A 19394-nucleotide genomic window follows, 5' to 3' on the forward strand; every position below is an offset into this window, starting at 1 on the left:
GTTAAAGTGTTTTGCAGGAGCTTTAATATCCTCAGAGTAGAAAGGACCTTTGGAGATGCACATCCAGGATACTGTTTGTCAATGCTATACCAATACATTGGTTAAGACTGAGTTGAGGGAAAGAATACCCCCTACTGAGCCACCAACACCACTTACTGACACAACTGATGTTCTTTGAAGGTCACCCATCTTAAGTATTGAGCAGGTAAGAGACCCTGCTTAGCTTCTGACAAATAACAACCTGGAGTACAATAAGCAGAGCTACAGAAAAGATACAGTCAAATAAAAGGATATATTAGTTACTGTATATTCTTTACTATGACAAAGACCAATAGGTATTGATTATTAAGGTTCAGTCCATAACACTACACAATGTTTCCTTTGCCACAAGAAATAGGGCATCCAGAGCTTCTAGCTTCTTGAAACCACTGCTCTTTACCATAGTAACACCCTGAGAAGGTACACTGCTGAATGCCCTCTCATTTTGTGAGACTGAGGGCTAGTTGTGGGTAAGGAGGATCCAACAGTGTAGTGTCCTTCAATAAAGCTGACAAAGTTGTTACTCCAACTTTTGCCTTCAGTTATTACATTTCTCATGGAAAGATCTTGTAGCACCTTTGTGCTACAAGATCTCTCCACATACTGATTCGACAGACTAAGATGGCTATATCTTTTAATTTCTAATGGAAGTGGAAACACACACTTTTTCAATTCAGTGTAATACTACAGGATGTGTATTGTTGTTTTTGTTAAATCTTTCAAGTAAATAAAAAGGTTTGGGGATTTTGTTAGCTAAAAACATTTTAACTAATTATTGTAAGGAACATTTGTGTAGTCCAAACTTATTTATTACACTCTGTAACCATCATATTTAGAGGAATTTTCCTTGATGCAATGTGCTGCGATTAGCTACTTTACAATACAAGATAATATTTTCACAAAATTACATGAATGCATACAAACACTGGAACTTCTGAATGTTTATGAAATATCTGTGCATCAAATCAACAAGTTTCATGTTAACAGTCTCTTTTTAAAGTAGTTGATGTTTATTCAAGTGTTTATATGATTATAATGTCCATAATTTCTTCCAATGACTTAGGAACTGTCTTAAGATTACAAATATTTTGAATATACAGTTTTAAATAAGAAATGGGAGCCATGTGCCCCTCCAATGTTACTAGACTGCAACTCCTACATTCATCAACATTGCTTATGCCATGTGGACAAATGTGGCCTGTGGGCCCCGGGACCGGTTTTTTGTGGGCTTGAGGGGGGAGGTCAATGGGGGGAGGCTTTAACACCTGAAAATATATCTTATAGTGTGTGGATGGCCTCTCTACCATGTTTGGAGGTTGTCTGGGCCTTCTAAAGATCAAACTTAAAGTCAAACATATTTTTTGCAAGAACACTCCAATTATGTTTGCTGCTGCAATGCTTCAAAATGTCTACTTGCAGGCATGAGCTACATTTCCACCTCATTCTGAAGACTTCCTGGGCCAATCTGAACTCAGCAGAGGCCTTTTTTGGGAAACCTCAAACATGGTAAAAATGCACCCATTCTGCCTATAGGCCTGGGGACATTTTTATTTCGTGGGAGGAGATGCAGCCCTCTAAGGTCTCGTTGGGGGCTAATGTGGCCCCCTTAGCCTTCTGTAGTTGCCTACGTCTGGCTTATGCCAAATAGAACTTCTGCAAATTTTGATCTAACAGCATTTGGAATGGCACATGATTCCCTTCCCTGACTGAAAGTATGGTGGAGTATTAACTAACCAGCCCTATGTGCTTTGTGCAGCAATTTTTTTGGAAGCTCTTGTCATTTTGTGATGACGTATTTATACATTCCTTATGGGAAGATGAACCATAGTTATATGCCTAGATTTAGCCAGCCTTGTGAGCTCCTTGGGGATAGATGATAGCTCTCTAGGTGTTATTATACAGGCCACCAGCACAGGGGGAAATGCTTCTCAGCAACTGTGGTGTTATGCCAGATCACAAGTACAGGGTTTTACAGACTGAGGACCTTCAGATGATTGGCATAGATCTAGTAGCCTCCTATCAAGTTTTTAATTCAATTAGCTTCCCCCCAATAAGATGAGAATGGCAAGGTGCTCAGTAAGTCTTTGGGTTATGAGATCAAGGAGGACATCAAATCATAAATGTGTTCTGCAGGGCCATGTTCCCTCCATCACTGTTCACACACTGAAGAAAATTGGCTGCCTAGAAGCATGAACCAAAAGTATGGCTGCAGTGACAGTGGTGAAGTGAAGTCTGGTAAAGATGAGTGGTGGGATGTGGGAATACAGCATCCAACTGTAGGACAAAGCAAGATAAAGTAGTAATAAAATACATTTCCATATGTGAAACAATATGCAGTCCATGAACAAAATTTTGCATACACATGCACTGTGCTACCTAAACAATAGGCCACAGCTGCTTAATATATACGTTAAAAAAAATTACAAAGCAGAATACATATGTGTGCAAAACCTCCATAAATGTCTGTATTCAGCATATGATCAACATCAAAGTGGACAACTATAGCAAATCTGAGGGCCAATTATCTGCCATCTGACAGTATACAAAAGGCCAAAGAAGAAAACAAACAAACAAACAAACAAAAAGAAGACAACTTTTTTGCTTGAAAAATTGGTATTTTTATGTTAAACAGCGAGTCCAAAGAAAAATTTAACATTTTTTGGGGTTAGGGAGACACAAAAACAACATTGGGCACTTAGATGCAACTATAAGGCTATTTTACAAAGATGTACTTTCTTGGAAAGAGCAGAAAACCAGCATGGTGTATGGTCTGAGTCCTAGACTAGAAGACCAGGGTTCAAATCCCCACTGGATCTCTGAGCTTCACATGAAGGCAATTTTAGTGGATGGAATTTTTACTTCAGTCCCAATTAAAATCTTGTAGCACACAACACTACATCATATTCTGTACCTTTGTACAAGCACAGTGGTAGCACATTTTTGTAGGCACAGTAAGTCCTTGATTATATAACTACTCTTGGCAATAAACCCCCAAATCTATTGGATTTCCTTTCCTGTTTGGCTGACATGTTACCTTAAATGACTGAAAATGTTAGATTTCTTATGTTGAATTGTTTGATTGCAGCTATGCAATCTGATTTTACAAGTATATAATTTAGACATATGAACTATTTGAAACTATGAGAGTATTTTATAGTAACCAGTACAGCAAAACCAATGGGTTGAGGGTGTTGGTTGGTTGGTTAGAAGAAGGTGTTCTCTTGTGGACTAGGTCTGATGGTAAGAATTCATTATACAACTCTTTCTTCTGCATTTTTCCCCATCTGAACCAAGCTGGGGGCCATTTGCATTTGGTAAGAAAAATATTTGTTTTGATGTTACCGTTCTAGTTTTGCAGATCGCATTTTCTGGGACCAGGACTGATGCAAAATTTTTGAGGTACTGTGGGTGATTAGAAACAAAAGGGTCTACTGACTGGTCATGGAATATCTTCCTCACGAAGGCTCATCAAAATCCAATTTACCTTCCCTGCCTATCCCTTTTTATGACAAAATTTATTAGACTCAGATCTTGGTTAGCACTGTTAAATGACACCAATATTTAAAACTAGTGAAGTGAAACCAAATGTACTAACAACCCCATATCATGCTGAGGAAAGGAATACCAATATTGTTGTACATTTAAATGTAATACACTCCCATCTTTCCACTAACAAAATGATTAATTTGTATTATAATACAAATTACTAGCCTTTGCCATTAGCAAACAATCCATAGCATTAAATTCTATAGTTTATAAATCAGCATGACAAGGTTCATCAGTACTTATTTTTATGAACTAGGACATGTTAGCACAGGTTTGAGAAGACAAGTATAGACTTGTTTTTTACTACACACATTCCTTATGCTCCAAGGAGCAGAATTAGAAGACTGAGGATCAAAACAGCTAAGACATGGATTTTTGAGACTAGAGCTGTTCGTAGCCTTGAATATGTACATGCAATTCAATTCAGGTAAGAAAGAGAGGAGAGAAAAGAACCCTTCTGATCTAGTTTGCTTTCACCAAATGACTACTTTTAAGACAGAGGTAAAATACTTTGAAATCCAATCATGGATGACAGATACAGGACCAAAACATAATTCAGAAATAGTCCAGTTTGAGACTGCTTTAACTGCCCTGGCTCAATGCTAGAGAATTCTGGGAACTATAGTTTTGTGAGACATTTAGCCTTCTGTCAGAGAGCTCTGGTACCATAATACATTACAACTCCTTATGTGTTTTGGACCACAGCCTACTTAAATTTATATACAAATATTCTTCATAAGAGCTCAGGGTAGATGAGGTTCCAGAATTTCCTGCATTTTATTAGTTTGGATTCCCAAAGGGTAAGAAATCACACTGCAGAATTAATGCAGTTTAACTGTAATGGTCCATTTCAAATAGCCTGGATAGCCTTGGCAACAGGCTCCCTGGGCTGAAAATGCTGCTGCTTAATGCCAGGTCAGTGAATGGAAAAACATCTCTGATCCAGGACTTGATCCTGGATGACCATGTCGACCTAGAATATATTACATCTGTTGGTGTTCTGCTTGCCCCGCTGCACAACAGTCTCCCTGCCTGAGCTGGCTGAGTTAGTCTTTGTAGTGGCACTGGATTCCCCTGGCTTGTTGCCTGGGGCACTTCAACATCCACGCAAAGACTTCTCTATCAGGAGCAGCTCAGGACTTCATATCCACCATGACAACCATGGGGATATCCCAAGTAATATATGGGGCCACCCATGCTGCAGGACACACTCTGGACCTGGTTTTCTATTCCTGGATGATGTTGATCTGGGAGTGGAGGAACTCTCGGTAGTTCCATTGTCATGGACTGATCACTACCTGGTAGTGTTTAGACTCACTGGGAGTCTCTGCAGGGATGGGGGGCCAATTAAGATGGTCTGCCCCAGGAGGCTTATGGATCCAGATGGATTCCTGATGGCTCTTGGAAAGCTTCCTGTTGCATTGGCAGGTGATCTTGTCGAAGCCCTGGCAGATCTCTGGAATAGGAAAATAGCCAGGGCGGTGGGCATGATTGTCCCTGAGCATCCTCTCCCATGAAGTAGAGCCAAACATGCCTCCTGGTTCACTAGGGAGCTGGAGGTGATGAAACAAGTGGGTCGGAGACTAGAGTGATGATGGCAGAAGACTTAGAGTGAGTCTGACCAAAAATGGGCTAGAGCCCATTGGAAGGCCTATGCCAAGGCAATGGAGGTAGTGAAGAAATTATACTTCTCTCCCACCATTGCGTCTGTACAGTGTCGTCCAGTGGAACTGTTCCAAGTGGTCAGGGCCTTTTACGTTCTGGCTCCCCAAGAAGAAAACAAAGACCGTTCAACAGCTCACTGTGAAGAATTTGCAAGACATTTTGCAGGCAAAATCGCTCCTCCACTACCTCTCTGAACTATTTGGTTTGGCACTTTCTTCCAATGTTCCAATATACTTTAAATATATTTTTTAGGCTTTGGAGCTCTTTCTTGACAGCACTCCCTCTCCACTTACAGTTCCTCTTTCTGTGTCCTTCAAGTCATCTATTTATAGGCTGATATATTGACACATTGGGTCAGCTTGCCATTAGGAATTAATGCTTTGGAATTACTTTTATTTTTCATTAGATCTTTTAATGTTAAGACAGGAGAGGGGGCAGAATGATTAGAATCAATAAATCATTAGTATGTACAGCAGTGGTCCCCCAACTGTGCTCTTGAAGGGATTTTGGACTTAAGCTCTCAGAATTCTAGACTATTGGTCAACATGGCTGAGGCTTCTGGGAGCTGAAGTCCAAAATTTCTTAAAGGGCACAATTTGGGGGCCACTGATATGCAGAAGAAAACATCTTTCTAGAGCTGTAAGGTTTCAGATACAGCTACAAGATTAGGAAACTAAGCTGGCAAATTCTTTTTCAGAAACTTTGATAAAACAAAAGGTATAAACAACTGACCTGCCAGTTTTGCTTTCTTCCACAACTGATTTTTTAAAAAATCAAATTTATGAAAATGTATGATAGTTTTGTAAAATTCTATTAAAGAATCCTAATTAACCAAAACTCTTAACCACCTCTGTTACAAAGCATAATTAACTCTGTAATAAGAAAGGAAATAATATCTCTCTAATGGCCTGGTAAAAACACTGAGAATGAAGAAGCAAGAGTGATTTAAAAGAGCACACTGGTTGAGAGTGTGTTCTTTCAGGCAGTGTCCCACCTTCATCAAGGATTAGGTATAAACATCTCAGGACATTTAGTGGATAACAGCGATTGAATCTCTATTGCTAAACTTTAATTTGCTTTCCCTAGGAGTTTAATCCAGTGTCACAAAACTGGATTTACTCTCACCCAAGTGGTCTCCTGTATCTTCTTGCATCATATTGCTTACCCAAATCTGCTTTGGAATGTTACCCTCCAGAGTTTGAGGATATGTGAGGGGCTGGAGGAATCGATTTTAGTGAATAATCACTCCTGGATTTCACCCAAAATGTTTACAGTATTGCAAAAAATAGGTCTGATTGTAAGTACCTGCTTCATATCCCACATGGATGCTTGGCTTTATGGAATCATCTGTTTTTGCCTCCCAAGCAAGAGTTTTAAGTGGCATCTGACATTTTGATGATCGATCTAGCAGTCCCACAACATGGCGGCCAATTGTTTCCTCTACAGCTACCGTAGTCTTCACCACCTCCAACAGAATCTTCATTAGTTTGTTATTGGCTTTCTGCAAGGCACATCTGGATATAGAAACCAAAAAATAAACTCCATCAAAACCAGTTATCCTTTACTTTTCCCCCAATTATGTGCAGTACAGTGGGACTAGGTGTTCATTTTAAGTCAAGGCCTTCATGAGCTCTAGGAAAAGAAGACACATTCTGAAGAATTCAATAGTGATTTCTGACTTTTAGTTTAAGAATAACTGAACACAGTTTACAAAGAATTAACAGAGAATAGAAAATTGACTTCCATAACAGTAACAACTGAATTAATTTAAATGATGAACTCTGTATTTTGGCACAGGCACTTAATTTTTTATAAAGATTTTAACCAAGTACAGTACTACTGTCTTTGTGTTAGATCCAAACAAAATGCACAGTTTGGTAGATGTTTGAAATGAAACATACTGTTTTCCAGTTGTCTGGAGACCAAGCACAAAGAAGAAATACCACTTGTTTCCTTATGGATATAGATCATTGCACATGGCCCTAGATGGTAATGTCCCACAGTTAAAGGAACACATCAAAACTAAGAGATTTCTCAATGCAGTGCAGTAAGGATACAGTACAATGTGTTCTCCAAAAGAAATCGAAAAGGGGGTTGACTGATAGCTTACTGAATTAATTCTCTCTAGTATACAGTGCACCTGCGTCCATTATACACTGCTTTCAGCATATGCTGAAAGCAGTGTTGTTTCTTCCTGCGCCGTGAGCTGGAAGAAACAATAGCACACATGCCTGTGGTGCACCCTGCCTCTGCTACGCCCCACCACGAGCCCCATTAATTGTAATGGGGCTCGAGCATATGCACTTTTTGTTTTACACAGGGGGTGTGTGTCCGGAACGGATCCCCTGCATAAAATAAGGGCGCACTGTACAATATTCTCCTTAGCTACTTCCAAGGATCTCACCATCACAGATCTGCATTTGGGTAGTGGGAAAATTTCCTATAAAAATTAGAATGATAGGAAAACAACTTTAATGCCCACCTTTAGTTATGATAAAAATAATCTAGCTATATTTCTACATTTTATTGTATGCAGTATACCTATACTTTTAAAATTATACATTAAAACGCAAAATAAAGCCTACTTTAGTTTGTGACAGTAGAGCACATTGACTTGAGTATACAGCATATACTTACTGTGTATATTCATGTACAGTCAGCCCTTCTTATACACAGATTTTTTATACAAGGATTCAAGCATACACGGTTTGAAAATGTTCCCAAAAAAGTATAAATTCCAAATATCAAACCTTGATTTTCCATTTTTTATAAGGGACACCATTTTGCTATGTCATTATATTTAATGGGCTTGAACATACACGGATTTTTTTATACACGGGGGATCTTGGAACCAAACCCCAGCGTATAACAAGGGTCCACTATATAGATCTAGAAATTTTAATGAAAAAACCCAACCCCAAAAATCTGGGCAGACAAATCTACAGGTCAATGTAAGTATTTAACTTTTATCAAAAAAGAAACAATCCCCTTCTCTGAGTAGCAAAAGGCAAGAGACTAGTCCATCCTGGGAGAACCTAAAAGAAACACTGACTCCCTCTACTTTCTCAGTGCTCCTTTGAGAAGTGCCACAGTGCCAACATCACCACCATTTTCCCACCCAGGCATTTAAAAAGGCCAGAAATGGTGCCACAGCAGAGAATGTAGAGTGGGTTGGTGCTTCTTTTAGGTTCTCTTGGGATGGACTAAGCTCTCATCTTTCACCATTCTACTCAAAGAAGAGAAAGATTTCTTTTTGGATAAGAGTTAATACTGTATCTTACCTTTTTATCAAAAAAGAAATCATTTTCTTCTCTGAGTAAAGTGGCAAAAAGCCTTTTTGAATGTCTGGGTGGGAAAATGGTGGCGGACCATAAATTTTGTTGTTGTTTGTTGTTGTGTGCCTCCTAATTATTTCCAAATTATGGTGATCCTAAAGTGAACATATCTGAAGCTGAGAGAGTGTGACTTGCCCGATGTCTCCCAGTGGATTTTATGGCTCAGAGGGTATTCTGGTCCTGGTCTCCAGAGTCATAGTCCAATGTTCAAACCACTACCACTTTTGTATATACAGTGTACCAGTGATCAACCAGGAAGAATTAGATAGGGATAGTAGATGGAACAGACAGAAACAAGAGCAAAGGCTTTTGGGAACTCAAGAACTGGAGAAAGCTACTTTAAAAAATTCAAATTTTTGATTGAGAATGTATCTAAAGTAAAAAATGTGATGACTCAGCCAAAAGGCATGGATATTGCTGTAATAAAAGCAACAAACCACAAATAGCTCTGGGTAATACAGTCTCTCAAATCCAACAATTTAATCAGCAAAAATATTATGATGAGAAGTCACACTGTCAATAGAAGTTTTGAAGGCATAATGACAGTAAGAAACTAAATCTGGTATATGTAGACATATTAGTACATATACTAAAAATCACAGAAGTAACACATGAATGAATGGCTCTTATAAATTCAAGTAAGAATAAAGCTATTTAATTCAGTAATTACACTCCAAAACCATTGCCACGGAATCCTTATCTATATATTCACCATTGCCCATTCTTGGCAAAGATCTAAATCAGGCCCATTTAGTCAAAAAAGGTCAGGTTTGGAATTGCAGTCACATTAATCTAGACTGATTTTTGCCAAAGTAAAGGCTGCCATTCTTCACTGATTTATTAAACCTGTGGTTATGCACTTTCCAAGTTTAAAAATGTTTCTTCCACCTGTTAGTTCAAAAAGTGTCAGAATAAATAAAGGACATTTCAGCTGTCAAAATAAGCATACCTTTCTTTTGAAAGGATATCTGGATCTGTTTCTTCATGCTTTTCTCCTCCATCTTCACCTTCTGAGATCAGTTCTTTGGATTCATTTTGACATACAGTTTCACCCTGGGTAAGCTTTGGCAGTGGTAGAGTGGACAAAAGAGACAGAAATCCTGTCATAATGGAATCAGTGTGCTCTTCTGATTCACAGGCATATTACAAAATGAAAAACATAATAATTCGCAAGCTTCATGTAATTTTAAATAATAATTAACTCTCCTGTTATCAGATACCTAACACTGCAGACTGAAAGGAGTTTAGTCATAGCCTATAAGAATCAAGTTTGTTGCACTAAATAAATAGCTTCTTGGTTCCCTGTTGGTTGTTACTACAGCAACATTAAAATAAGAGTTTGCTTTCAATATAATACAAACTATCTAGGCCCTGCCTTCCTATTTAATCAGTCTACATTTAAGTAAATCTGACTTGCTTCAGGAAAATGTCCCGCAACAGCAACAACAGAAATGCTATTCTATTTACATTCCACAGCTTCTAAAGGAAGTCAAAGTCTATAATACCTGTGTTTGAGTACCAATGTCCTTCATTTCACAGAGCAGTTTCTCTCTTCCAGGTATTAATTGCTTCTTCAGTGATTCTAGTTCTTCTAAAAGCATTTGTTCTCTTTCTGTGACAAGGTTTTCATTATCCGGAGTGATGCTCTAAGAGAAACAATTCAAGACAAATCAGTTAAGTATTTGACAATTGTAAAATAGATCCCAGAACTCTCAAATAAAACATACTTTTGAGCACAAATTTAAAGTTTGTGTGTGTGTACTTTCAAGTCATCTGTTGATTTATGGCACCCCCATAAATTTCATAGCGTTTTCTTAAGTAAGGAATACTCAGAGGTAGTTTAGCAAGTAACTTCCTCTGAAATATAGCCTACAGCACCTGGTACTCATTGGTAGACATCATCCAGGAACTAATCAGGGCTGACCTTTGTTAGCTTCAAAGGTCAGACAGGATCAAGTGCCTTTAAAGAAAATGAAAATATCTATCAATGTTTACATATATGCACACAGCTTTTTACATATATGCACACACACAAGAAAAGAACATAACTCTACTGATTTCTCAGGTCTCTCAGAAGATTCAAATTAATAATTGCCCCTTTTTGCATTTATTAATAATGTCTTTGGGCATTATTATAGAACTGACAGTCGAAAAGGCACACACTAGAATTATATGTATGATTTAGCTTTGAGATTCCTTGAGTCATGAAAGTTACCGTATATACTCAACTATAAGTCGATCTCATGCATAAGTCAAGAGCAAGCTTTGGGGTCAAAACTATGGATTTTGATATGGCCTGTGGATAAGTCGAGGGTAAAACATAGGGACATGTATCAAAGGCTCTAAAGGATAAAGCAAAGGAAAACAATACCAAACTTTAAAAATTCCAGCAGGCATAACTGTTTGTGCTCACACTAAAGGCTGGATGAGAGAACAGAGGTGTGCCAGTGCTTCCAGAACAGATTACACTCTTGCCTTTCACCAGAGGATCATTTCCTTTTTTTTTTTTTTAGAGTTAAAGTACAGTCCTTACATTGAGCTGTTGATAACTCTACTCAGTTTTTTTGGGTCAATGTTTTGACTAAAATTTCTAGATTTATACATTAAGAATATACAGTAGTCATTTTCCATGTTATATCTGCAGTGACAAGGCAGTTTCTCAGTTTACCTATATATGAAAATAATAACAACAAAAATCTCAAAACAAAAAAATATTAACATTTTATCATGTGGAGAAAATATTATTCGTCCATTTTGTTTGTCTATGAAGCCATCTTGCAGAGAGGATGTCAATTCATTCCCCACAGTTTCAACCCTCCCACATCACAGGGCTCACATTACCTCTGCCAATTGTACTTTCAGTCTGTCAAGCTCTGCCAGTAGAATATCTTGGTTTTCTTTCTGCCACTCCATCTGTTGCATGTGACCCTGTTTCAATATTTCTGTTGCTTGCTGGTGTTCTTGATACTGACGGACAAGCTCTTGACGCATATCTTCCAAACGATCTTCATACAATGATATTTGGTTTGAAGTTACTATGCTAGAGGTTGAAACTTCATCTGCAACCTGTAATTTTTGTTGGCAAATAATGAGAAATTGCACTTCATTTTAAATAGCCCCTAGTCAACATTTGAACAAAAGCATGCAGCAGCCAATCACAAAGTTTACAGCAAGGCACAAAGAAAAGATCACATCTTAGCTTGTTTCAATTAAAACAACTTTTTAAAAAAGTGCTCCTAAACCTCTAGAGCATTAGTAGCGACTAATGATTCCAGGTGTACTAACATAGTATGTTTCTTTAATCAAAGAGCAAATGATCATGTTACTAGAATGCAACTATAAAACAGTGGAACTGAAAAAACTGCTCCCAACAGTGTGACTTGTTTGGGGGAAAATATGTATTGAACTGCACTGTTAATATTTAGTGTACACATGTGCTGTCTGAATACTACATATAATGTGTATTTTCAAGCATACTTATTGCCTATTTAGCGAGAAACACTTATTTTTAAATTCAAAGATTTAAAGCCATATTTTCACTTGACACTACAAATGTAACAGTATATGCAGAATAATATTTATGTTAATAGTATCTCACTGTATTTACTATTCAGTCTTTTATCCGCTATTATGCTTTATATTAACTACACCATGAAAGCTTATAAACCTCCACAATTACAAGTGTTTCCCCCCCTAAATATTATGATATTTCAGAATTCAGAGAACTGTGGTCTTTCAAAGAGTGATTATTCATGTTTATTTCTCTTTTGTGAGTCCCAATTTACATGATGCATGCCTACTTCTGATTAATCCAGCTTTCAGTCCAAACACATTCAGCACTATTTTCATGCCAGAGAGGAAGTCTGAAAATCTAAACTTGGTTTTCTTAGTACTTTTCAAAATCTGTGTTAATTCCCATGTGCTGTTTCTAGTATGGATAAAGGAGGGTGTGTGTGTATCAAAATCAAAAGGAGCATTTTGGAGAAGTTAGTCTTAAGGGGAAAAACAAGATGTAACAAAATGATGAGGTAAACATAAAAATATACACATTGTAACAATGCAAAACATACATTTTTCAAGTGATCAGTTTGAATTTTGCTAATGAGACATTTCCAATTATGTACTGAGACAAACCAACGTACAAGAGACTCTCACCAATTTACGACTTTCAAAACAATAGTTTTGGAATATATTTGACTTACTAGAGATCTCTTTGACATAAGTTCTTTAACATTGGAGGAAGAGTCTGTTTGAAGGCTTTGATCAACATTGTGTAGTCCAAGTATCATAACAGGCTTAACACCTGGCTGAAATTGTCCATCAAGTAACAATGTTTCACCACACTCTTCACTGATCTCTCTACTTAGTGATTTGAATTCTTCATACTTAGCATCTCTCTTCTCATTTATATTGCTATCTAATCCTTCAGGACATTCTTTTCTGCTGAAATTATGTTCCTGTTCAGTTTGCTTTGGTACCATCAAAGATATTTCATCCTCCTTTAGGTTAGCAATTCTTGCTAGTTCACTTTTCTGAGCAAACTCTATACTCATGGTTACAACCACCTTAAAAGAGAACAGTTTGGGACACAGAGAGGAGCAGATTTAGATTTCCATAATCCACGATAATCTCGCACTCAGTCTCAATGTTAGGTTATGCTCCAATCATAAGGGACCGGAATTACACGGTCCTCCAGAAGTTGGATTGCCACTTGCTGCATTCTTCTCCATTGGCAATATTGACTAAGAGGTACCACATGATTCCCACACTTAAACAAAACATAAGTTTTTAATTTTTAACCAATAGTGTCCATGTGGTCGCAAGGATAGGCATTCTACACACAGAATAAATACAGTATATATGCTAATGAACAAGAATTAGCTAAAGAAATATTCTAGTAATACAATAAGCATTATACAAGGACTTTCTTGATAAGACAAGGTATACTTTTTAGAATATTCAATATAGCCAATAATAATGAAAGCTGTATTTCTTAGTTTATTTCATATATCATACAAAACTACAGATTATGTCAACCATAGCACAGAAGTGCAAACTATACTACAGTGGGTGCACTGTATCCACGGACGTTTGGTTCCATGATCTATCATGGATACCAAAAACCACAAGTGTTCAAGTCCACTGACACAGTTATGCAAAAACATATATCAGGACTTGAGCCTGCTTATCATTTTATATATATAGGAGCCCTGGTGGTGCAGTGGTTAAATGCCTGTACTGCAGCCATTCACTCAAAACCACAAGGTTGCGAGTTCAAGACCAGCAAAAGGGTCCAAGCTCGACTCAGGCTTGCATCCTTCCAAGGTCGCTAAAATGAGTACCCAGACTGTTGGGGGCAAATTAGCTTACTTGCTAATTAGCTTACTTGCTGTTCACCGCTATGATCTTTGGAATAGCGGTATATAAATAAAACAAATAATAATAATAATAATAATAATAATAATAATTATTATTATTATATAAGGATTCACCCGTGTACCTCCAAAGCCTGGCAGAACAGTCTCAAGCCAGCAGCAGAGATGGCAGCAATTCCCAGCTGCCAGGTACACACTCCTCGGGCCTGAAAGGTAGGTAGCTGGCAGGCTCCCCAGGATTAGAGGAGAGAGAGACAAACACGAAGTGTACATTAGTAGTAAGGCTCAGCCTGTCATCTAGAAACAGCAGCAGCTCAGGTGACTTGGTGGCCTTTGGGGAATGTGCAAGCATGCACACAATAGTCTTAAGCTTCAACAGCCTCAAGCTACAAGTAACCAAGTCACCCAAGCCACTGCTTCTGGTGCTGCTGGATGAGAGGCTGGCCTTGCTACTGGCAGGTTGCAGCTGAGTGGGAAGGGTGCTGCCAGTATCAACGCCACCAGCCAGGATCCACACCATCATGCTGCTGTTATTGCTGCATGAGTTGCAGCTCATTTTAGTGCTATGCAGGAGAGGGGGCTGGCACTGCTGGAGCAGCTGCTAGTGAAACGATGCCAGTGCTGAGATAATGTCTGTTCTGCTGTTGTTGGCGGCCTTATCAGCAGAGGCCCCAACTTTTCACCGTTCCACTGCCACTCCCACTGCCTCTTGGACTCTGGAGAGGCTGCACAAGGCCCTGCCAGAGACACCTCACCCTCCTTCCTCAGAGCAGCCTGCACAAGCACAGCAGATCCAGTAGCATTCTCCTCCTCCTCCTCTGCCTTTTGTATTGGCTGCATTGTTCTATGTCATATTACTGCTATATAGCCTCCCATCCACCTGTGTCTCTCTCTGAGGAAGTGATCATCGCCTGCCTAACTGAAAGAGATTTCAGGTATTTTAAATTTACATATTTATTTATTTGCAGTCCATGCAAATATGGGTTAAATATGGGCAACGATGGGTTAAATCTGCAGATCCAGAGACCACATATAAGTTGGGCCCACAGTAGGCATTCTAAAACTCCCACAAAAACTATGGTTTAAAGTACTTTCTAGATTTTGATTATCTGCTCACCCCTATTTTTTCTAGAAGTAGTGATCTTCAAAGACAGGCCATAAAATGTACCATGTTAATTTAAGAAATCATTCCATGCTAAATTATGGCTTATTGTATCTTTCAGGAAACCTAATATATTTCTGTAGCAGAATGGTACCTTTGCTATTTCTTGTAGTAATTTTTCTTGGTACTGTTCTTCCAGAAATTCATTAGGGAGCTGTAAGAAAAAGAACAAAATAATAATAATAATAGTGAATTCTAATTGTATGAACAGTGAATATTTTTAAAAGGTCAGGGCTTTGTATTTTAAACTACACATTCAGGATAGAGGAGATGGAAGGAATAACCTATTTTTTCATAATTTGAGGAAATAGCATTAATAGTATACTAATACTACGTATATTGATTTCATCAATCAATAGAATAGCAACTTAAGTGTTCTTACACTGTGTGAAGCACACGTTTTGCTGGCAAGCACCTGAAAGTTACAATACCACTTAAGTTTTTAAAAATATCACAAGACTGTGTTGCAAGTAGAGGCAGTTAGTTGTGCTTTTGAAATTTACATTGAACAGTCTCTCTCAGAAATGACACAGAATTTGATAGAGGGAGGAGAGCACCACAGTAAAAAAACCAAATGATTTCATGATCTTGGAAAGAAAAAAGATATCCCAATCCAATTCAATAAACCTAGCAGTAATTTCTAAAACATAGGATTAAATCTGTTTCATTTTAATGTTCTAAAAATGGTTAAAACATATAAAGTTTTATATTGGCTTGTGTACTGATAAAAATCGGATCTTACAAATATCTTCATATTTACAGATAATTATATTGTGTTTGGAAAAAAACCCCATAATAATCCAAGTGCATTCTACTGTACCTCTACTGCCGTGTCAGCACTTTGCTGAAGATCATTCTTGGCATGCTTCTCTTTTTCCTTAACTTCATTTACCAATGACTCCACAGAAATACTAAAAAACAAATTTTAAGAAATAAATAAAACACTGACTTTGGTTAAATTTCTCATTTGCTAAACTGAATTGTTGCTCATTATAAAAATAGCCTAAAATTATATATGAATACAAGCACTTGTACATCAACCAAATATTTCAAAAACTATTTTTTTAAAAAAAATATCATGGTTTAGACTCTAGCAATTATTCACTCTAGCAGAAACCTCTACACTGTAGCACCATTTTTGAAAACTATTGTTTTTTTCATTAAAATAATTTTATATACAATATCTTCAGTCAAATCTCATCTACATTTTTGACAAATTATGTTACATATTCTATCTCTGAAAACTATTTTATGAACACTATATGCTCAGCAAAAGGTTTGGTTTTTAAAACAATAAATAACAGTCTTGGGATGAATTAATAAGGCCCAAAGGCTTTGGTGAACAGCCAAGTTAGAATACAATGTCCAGAGTGCTGACAAGAACATCATATGAAACCATACAACACCAGTTCCAATGGAATTGTGCTGGCTGCCAATATACCTCTGATCTGAATTCAAGGTGCTGATGATAACATTTAAAGCCCTAAGCTTGGGACCTGAATATTTGAAGTAGTGCCTCTCCCTATGTATGCCTGCCTATAGACTGCCTATAGACTACAGGACTAACCTTCTTCTGTCTCACCACTGGGAGCAATTCACTGAAATATGACACAGGAGAGAACCTTCTCTGCTCTAGCATCCTGGTTGTAGAATGTCTTTCTCCCAGGAAGCTTGATTGGCACCAATGGTAGCTTCATGCCAGCATCATGTTAAGTCACAGCTTTTTGTCAAGGTGCTTAATTGATTTGATCCAGATCTGTACATATGCATGGTTTTAAACTGTTTTAACTTATAAAATATATATTTCATATATAATAAGGTCTGAATTTTGAAGGAGTAGAGAGACAAGTATAAGAACAAAGGCAAGTCTAAAGAGCTAAGGCTTGGGAAAAGATGTTCTGGGCAAGGCAAGGAATGAAATGGAACCAGGAAATTACTGATACTAATTCTCAAGTCAAATGACCTTGCCTTTCCTGGTTGGGGGACTGAATATAACCAACACTTAGCAATGTCTCCCAGACCACCTTCCAGAGAAATATCAAATATATCACCATTTTAGTCCATTTATTTCAGTCCCATCTACAGTGACTAGTGCTGGCTTTTCAAAGTTTCAGAAAAGAGCCTTCCCTGCTTCCTCTAAAAATGACACAGAACCTCCAACATGCAAAGTACAACTACAGTTTCTATTGGCATACATCCCATTCCAAGCCATTCAAACTATACGGTATGGAGTGGGTTTTTTTCAGCTCCATTCTTTCCCCTCCACATGTTATGCCATCAGGCCCAGCCTCGATTAAGAAGAAGAGCCCTCCCTCCAGTCCATCTGCCTTGGTCCAAGGCCTCAGAGGGAGAGAAGAACTGCTGGACCTGATCCCCTTCCCCATCACCATTCCCTTCTCCTTTTGTGTCATGTCTTTTTAGATTGTAAGCCTGAGGGCAGGGAACCGTCTAATTAAAATAATAATTGTAAGCTGCTCTGAGAGCCTTTAGGGCTGAAGGGCGGGGTATTAATACCGCAAATAAATAAATAAATAAATAAATATACACAAATGAAGAGAATGGTCTTTTTCTTTTCACTTCCACAAAATGTCCTTTCAACTGGAAGAAATCTTTCTGGGAAACACATCAGGGAGGCATCTCCTTTTTCAGAATACGCTCTACATTTCAACCTTCTGTCCAGGAGGAATTCCAAAATGTCCTCCATTTTGAGCATGTTTGATACCCAGTCTAGATCATTTTTAACACCCCCTCCCAACAAAAGAGATTGCTCATCACTTTGGGACTCCTCTGACGTATCTTCTGGCTGTAAAATCTGTCCTTGTGTCATCTAATGCCTCAGCAGGCAGGCAAGAGGTAGCTTAATAGATTTATTATCATCGCCACCGCTGGTACTGCAAAAAGCTTATTTTCACCAAGCAACCCCAAATCAACATTTATTAGAGGCTGTAATAGACATAGGTGTCTCATTTCTTTAAAAAAGCCAAACACAAGTGGGGAGTTCTAGGAAAAAGTGGCTTGTGCTGACAACAGGTGGACCGGGTAACAGGAGAGGAGGAACATAAGCATGGGAAGGGCAACATCAGTAGCCTGAGTTACAGTTTTCTTTATTTCAGGAGAATAGTGATGATGACAAGGAGAAGAGGAAGAACAAGCCTGACAAAATTGGAAAGTGTAGGAGGGATGGGGTGTGTGCTTTTTAATAAAGATAAGTTCATCAGAAAAACACAGTTGAGTATATAATAGAATAATAGAATACGGTATAGGTAATATAGCTGTAAATAAACCATATGAAATGAATTTATATTAGTGTTTTTAGCTTTTATTTTGTAATGTCCTACATTTTTCTTTAATGCCCTACATTTTGCTGAGCCTTCTCCCCCTTTGCAGTTACGACATCTGGTCACCTTGGAAAAGACCCACTCCTCTATATATAACAAGAGAAATTATATTTTGCCTATGGCAGCAAAATTGCTTGAGTTAGCTTCATTTCAATCTTGGTTATGAAAGAAAGAGGAAGGGCAAAATCATAGCTACCTAAAATGTTCAGAAGACTCATTGGCATCTTGAAGTTTACTCTGTAAGTGAACTATCTCCACAGTGTAACGTTCCTCTGTTTCTTTCAGTTGCTGGTGGAAATATGATCGGAGATGCTCAACTTCCTGAGCATGTTGTTTTTCAAGTTGAGATTTAAAATTCTCCATGTCTTCCCATGAAGGTGACTTAACTTTAACACACACACATAAATAAATCATAAATAATGTGCCTGTTCAGTCAAAGTACAATAAAAAGGGCAATGATATCAAAGGGGTGAGACAGACCATCCCAAAGTGGCAGTGCGATGCCACCCCTAAGAAAGCTGGGTGGGTGCTGCGGCAACTGCATGCTGCTTGCCCACTCCAACTTTTTTCCAGCATAAAAAGAAGCAGCAAGATGCTATAAACGTTGTGCTGCCAGAGCGCTGCAAAGCTGCCTGCCATGTGGTCAGGCAGGCGGCGTGATGCTGGCTTGGGGACAGCATCGGGGCATGCCAAAGCTGGCGCAAAGGGGCGATCTGCTTTGCCCCAGAGTAACATGAGACTTTCACAAAGGAAGTAATTTATTTCTTGTTTTATTGAAGGATACTCATATGACTTTCCTGCCCCTAGCAAATAACAACTCTCTTCCTATTATCTATGATAAAAGCAAGAGAACTGTGAATATACTGTTGTCCACTGTAGCTAAAAGCTTAGAAATACACATATGTTTCTGAGTTACATTCAGCTTCCAGGAATA

The 19394-nt window shown here is 38.1% G+C and overlaps 1 protein-coding gene across 11 annotated transcripts in view; it reads right to left on the bottom strand.

The window, feature by feature from the left end:
* AKAP9 (A-kinase anchoring protein 9) overlaps window positions 1-19394 on the bottom strand; it is a 128166-nt gene that overhangs the window by 56801 nt on the left and 51971 nt on the right. For 10 of the 11 annotated variants that reach the window (XM_089533253.1, XM_089533251.1, XM_089533248.1 and 7 more), the window contains 8 exons: window positions 18657-18846; window positions 15943-16033; window positions 15217-15276; window positions 12788-13150; window positions 11427-11651; window positions 10091-10231; window positions 9535-9647; window positions 6556-6764 (listed from right to left, as the gene is read on the bottom strand). In XM_089533253.1, the coding sequence (XP_089389379.1) occupies window positions 6556-6764; window positions 9535-9647; window positions 10091-10231; window positions 11427-11651; window positions 12788-13150; window positions 15217-15276; window positions 15943-16033; window positions 18657-18846 (1392 nt within the window). The remainder of the gene's footprint in view (window positions 1-6555; window positions 6765-9534; window positions 9648-10090; window positions 10232-11426; window positions 11652-12787; window positions 13151-15216; window positions 15277-15942; window positions 16034-18656; window positions 18847-19394) is intronic. The other variant, XM_089533252.1, reaches the window with a different exon arrangement.

This window comes from Sceloporus occidentalis, unplaced genomic scaffold (genome assembly GCF_023333645.1).
Source record: "Sceloporus occidentalis isolate IW3139 unplaced genomic scaffold, rSceOcc1.0.p SCAF_7, whole genome shotgun sequence".
NCBI classification, from domain to species: Eukaryota; Metazoa; Chordata; class Lepidosauria; order Squamata; family Phrynosomatidae; genus Sceloporus; species Sceloporus occidentalis.